This window comes from Galeopterus variegatus, unplaced genomic scaffold (genome assembly GCF_000696425.1).
Source record: "Galeopterus variegatus unplaced genomic scaffold, G_variegatus-3.0.2 Scaffold22797, whole genome shotgun sequence".
NCBI lineage: Eukaryota > Metazoa > Chordata > Mammalia > Dermoptera > Cynocephalidae > Galeopterus > Galeopterus variegatus.
In genome coordinates this window covers 7,589-11,431 of record NW_007748908.1, presented here as the reverse complement: position 1 = coordinate 11,431, position 3,843 = coordinate 7,589, and the positions used below count along the sequence as shown (strand labels likewise).

Below are 3,843 nucleotides of genomic sequence, written 5' to 3'. Positions count from 1 at the left end.
ATGAACTGAGCAAAAGAAAACTGAAAATTTGTTTATCAAGTCTTAAAAATGTGTATCAAGTACTGTTTGATTACCCAGTAATCAAAATTACTACCTTATTCATTCCAGCTAAAGTCCAAGTACAACACTATCCCTAACTATTGTCTAAGCCTGTGGGAGAATTACTGCTCACAGGCAGGCATGTGACTCCCAACCCCATGAGTCCAGCACTGAGCTTAGGACTCGTGCACGCAACTGCTGGCAGTCAAGGTCACATAGGAGTCCCAAGAGCATTCAAAACTTAACTGAATCTTCTCCAAGCCCACCTCGTCTCCTGCCAAATTCCTAAATCAGTTAATGGCAGCACCAATCGCTGCATTCCCAAGCCAGCCACGGCCTATGCTGGACTTGGTTCTCTACTAATGCTAAGCAGGCTTTAATTCTCACCCAGCCTGGGATGATCGCTCACACTGCATCTTCTGTCCGGAGGATATCCTCTTCTATGCTTTAATTTACTCTTCAGGCTCAGGCTTTTTCTCCAGGAAGCCATGCCTGCTCTCTAGCCCACCCCGCTCCTAATTGAGCTAAAGGCCACCTCCTCTATGTCCTCACGTCACCTTGCATATGTGTCTGATGCATTAGGCAATGATCTGTTTGTGTTGATGTTTCTCCTGGACTTAACACAGATCTACTGATTTTTTTTTATCTGAAGCACAGAATCAATATTCAAAAAATTTTTGTAGAAGGTAGGAAGTATGGGTGTTGTTACATGTTATGGGTGAGAAAACTGAGGCCCTAAGAAGAATTAACCTGTCTTGTCAATGCCTTGAGGTATAGGCTCAAAGCCAAATAACTATAGAATACATGCTCCTTCTGAAGAAATGCAATTCAAAGCAATACATCACCATTAAGTAAACATCTAAAACTGAAAAAAAAAACCCTTTAAAACAAAACAAAATTTTTAAAAAATCTATGATCCCATCTATTATAACAAATTATCTTAACCTCCTTGAGTAACCTACTCTTTTTCCACTTAAAAGTCTCTCAATGGATTCATGCCTAAATCTTTATTGGCTATAAAATATTTCATACTATGATGTGGTATTACTTTAAGTATTATCCTATTACTGAACACCTAGTAGATTTTTAATATCTTTTCTTATAAAAAATATGTTAACTAAATCTTTGCTCATATCTATAGGTATGTCCTTAGGATAAACTTCTAGAAATAGAATTTCTGGAGGCCATGGCATCACCTGGTTTGACAGACCTCTCTATAAACATTTTTTAGAAGACCACTGGGGTACCAACGATCATAGCAGCATTATTCATAACAGCCAAGAGGTGGAAGCAACCCAAGGGTCCAAAAATGGATAAACATGTGGTGGATACATATAATGGCATATTACTTAGCCTTAAGAAGGAAGGAAATTGTGACACGTGCTACTACATGGATGGACCTCAAGGACATTATGCTAAGTGAAATAAGCCAGTCACAAAAAGACAAATACTGTATGATTCCACTTATGTGAGGTAGGTAGAACAGTCAAATTCATAGAGACAGAAAGTAGAAAGGTGGTCACCAGGGCTGGGGAAGGGGGAGTTGGAGAGTTAGTGTTTAATGGTACAAAGTCTCAGTTTTGAAAAATGAAAAGAGTTCTGGAGAAGGATGGTGGTGATTGCACAACAATGTAAATGTACTTAATACCTTTGAACTGTACACTTAAAATGGTTAAGATGGTAACTGTTACGTTACATGCATCTACCACAATTTATTAATAATAAAAAGGTTACTGGCTAGAGTTGTTTCATGCTCGCACTGGTCCATTCTTAACAAATTAAGTAAACCACTAGTGATTTTGAAAAGAGATGGTCTGCATTCCCAAGGACAGCCATGAGGAAATTACTCATGTGTAGTAGGGGAGCCGGGACCCGGTGGCACTCAGAGGATGAGCAGAAGAGACGGGGGGAAGCAGACTGTCCCAGGCAAGGACAGTACCTGTCAGCAAACCTGCAGGTCTTCAACAGCTTCTTGATATGAAAAAGCTGCTCCTGGACTTCCTAATGTGAGAAACCAAATGGGGGGGAAAGTTAAATATGATAAATGACACCAGTAATGTGCAAGCCAAATTCAAATGATATTTCTAACCTTGACATGCTACACCTGTATAAAACAAGCTTTTACAGCAAACAGCCTACATGGCAGGCGTTCACAACTGAGTCCACTCACCCACAGAGGGTCCCGGATGGATCCAGGTTTTGTGGAGGCTGAAGCTGACACCACTTGGGGGACTTCTTCACGAAACACGCAAAGCTGTTATAAATGCAAAATGCAGTATGGAGCCTTGCAAAGAGCTCGTACAGGTGAGAGGCCCGGAAGCTTAGGCTCCATTCAGTTCGCGTACATCTGCCTCTCGAGGGGGTCTGTCTGTGGAGGCCCTGACCTAGGGTGACATGCATTTCCTGCCGCGGGACACTGCCGACAGCCACGCGGGCTTCCTGCCTCTGAGAAGGCAGCCGCTCACCTTCACTCTGGCCAGCTCTTTGGCTTTCGCATAGAGGCTTTGGCTGATGCTCAGCAAGTTGAAAATAGGCTGGTGCCATATGCCGTCCAGCAGCTGCTTGGAGAAATTGCTGACGTAGTACTTCCTGAAGTCCCACATCATCAGGATCCGCGCAGGGACGCAGGACTCGGCGTACGAGTGGCAGCAGTCGCAGAAGTACTTCCCCAGGTACTCGCAGTACCGGAGCCGCTTCACAAACTCTGCCGAGCACAGCGGGGCGAGGACAGCGGGGCTGAGCCCTGCACACCACGCTGAAAATCTAGCCTGGTCCACTCCCACCCCAGATGCCCACGCAGGGATCAAGGCTCAGCGACTGTTTCCTGATGGTAAAGCCACGCGCGAACTCATGACAAGTGGGGAAGCTCCAGCAGAGCCTTGGGGACTTAAACTGTGGCCATTTCATGAGCTTTGCTTTGGTGGCACAAATGTTGGGAAAACAGAGCCCTCCCCAAATACTCCTGGTTTTGGAGGATGGGCATTGCAAACCACGGTGTAGCAAAAATCAAAAAACATTTGATTTAGGGTCTGGAAATCTGGCTGTCAGTCCAGACCCCACCTCTCACCAGCAGGAAAACTGAGGGTAGGTGGGAATTTCTCCAGGCTACTAGATGGAGTGATACGGCAGGTAGGAAGAGTGCTTTGTAAATTACAAAGCAGTACAGGTACAGTGTCAGGCAGTAGCACCTGGAAGAGTTCCAGTGAGGGAAAGGAATACAAGCAAGCATGCACAAAGGACAGAATGGGCAATACGTGGAGAGAAGAAATGCAGATAACCAGTAAGACGTGAAAAACAATCTCAGTAATAATCAAAGAAATGCATATTAAAACAGTGCGATACTCTGTTTTGCCTCAGATTGTCACAAATTTGGAAGATCCAGAGCTGGTGAGGTGTAGAGAGATGGGCACTCACTCTTGTGCTGATGTTAAGAAGACATTTCTGTGACTACTTTGATTCCTACATGTGCAGCAGTAATTCTACTTCTGTAACTCCCTCAGATGGAAATGCTAACAGGCACAAAGATTAAAGAGGTGTTTATTACAGCACCTCTTCATTATAAATGAGGGGAGAGAGGGTGGCAACCAAAATGCCCATCAAAGGGCAACTTGTTAAATAAGTATAGTGTGCTCAACGTGAAGTACCATAGAGCCTATTAAGTACATGGAAGAGCATGGGAAGTGGACATCCAGTTACAGATATGTATAATGTAGTCTCAATTTTGTTTTTGGGCCGGCCTGGTGGCACACTGCTACAGTGCGCCGCTTGGGAAGCGCAGCGGTGCTCCCGCCGAGGGTTCGGATC

General features: G+C 44.4%; 1 protein-coding gene across 1 annotated transcript in view; it reads right to left on the bottom strand.

Moving 5' to 3' along the window:
* Positions 1 to 1,886: 1,886 nt before the first annotated feature.
* LOC103583418 (uncharacterized protein KIAA0226-like) overlaps positions 1,887 to 3,843 on the bottom strand; it is a gene marked incomplete at its 3' end in the record, with an annotated part of 9,299 nt that continues 7,342 nt past the window's right edge. The window contains exons 4-6 of the mRNA XM_008564734.1: positions 2,505 to 2,743; positions 2,210 to 2,293; positions 1,887 to 2,040 (exon numbers count right to left, since the gene is read on the bottom strand). Of these exons, the coding sequence (XP_008562956.1) occupies positions 1,887 to 2,040; positions 2,210 to 2,293; positions 2,505 to 2,743 (477 nt within the window). The remainder of the gene's footprint in view (positions 2,041 to 2,209; positions 2,294 to 2,504; positions 2,744 to 3,843) is intronic.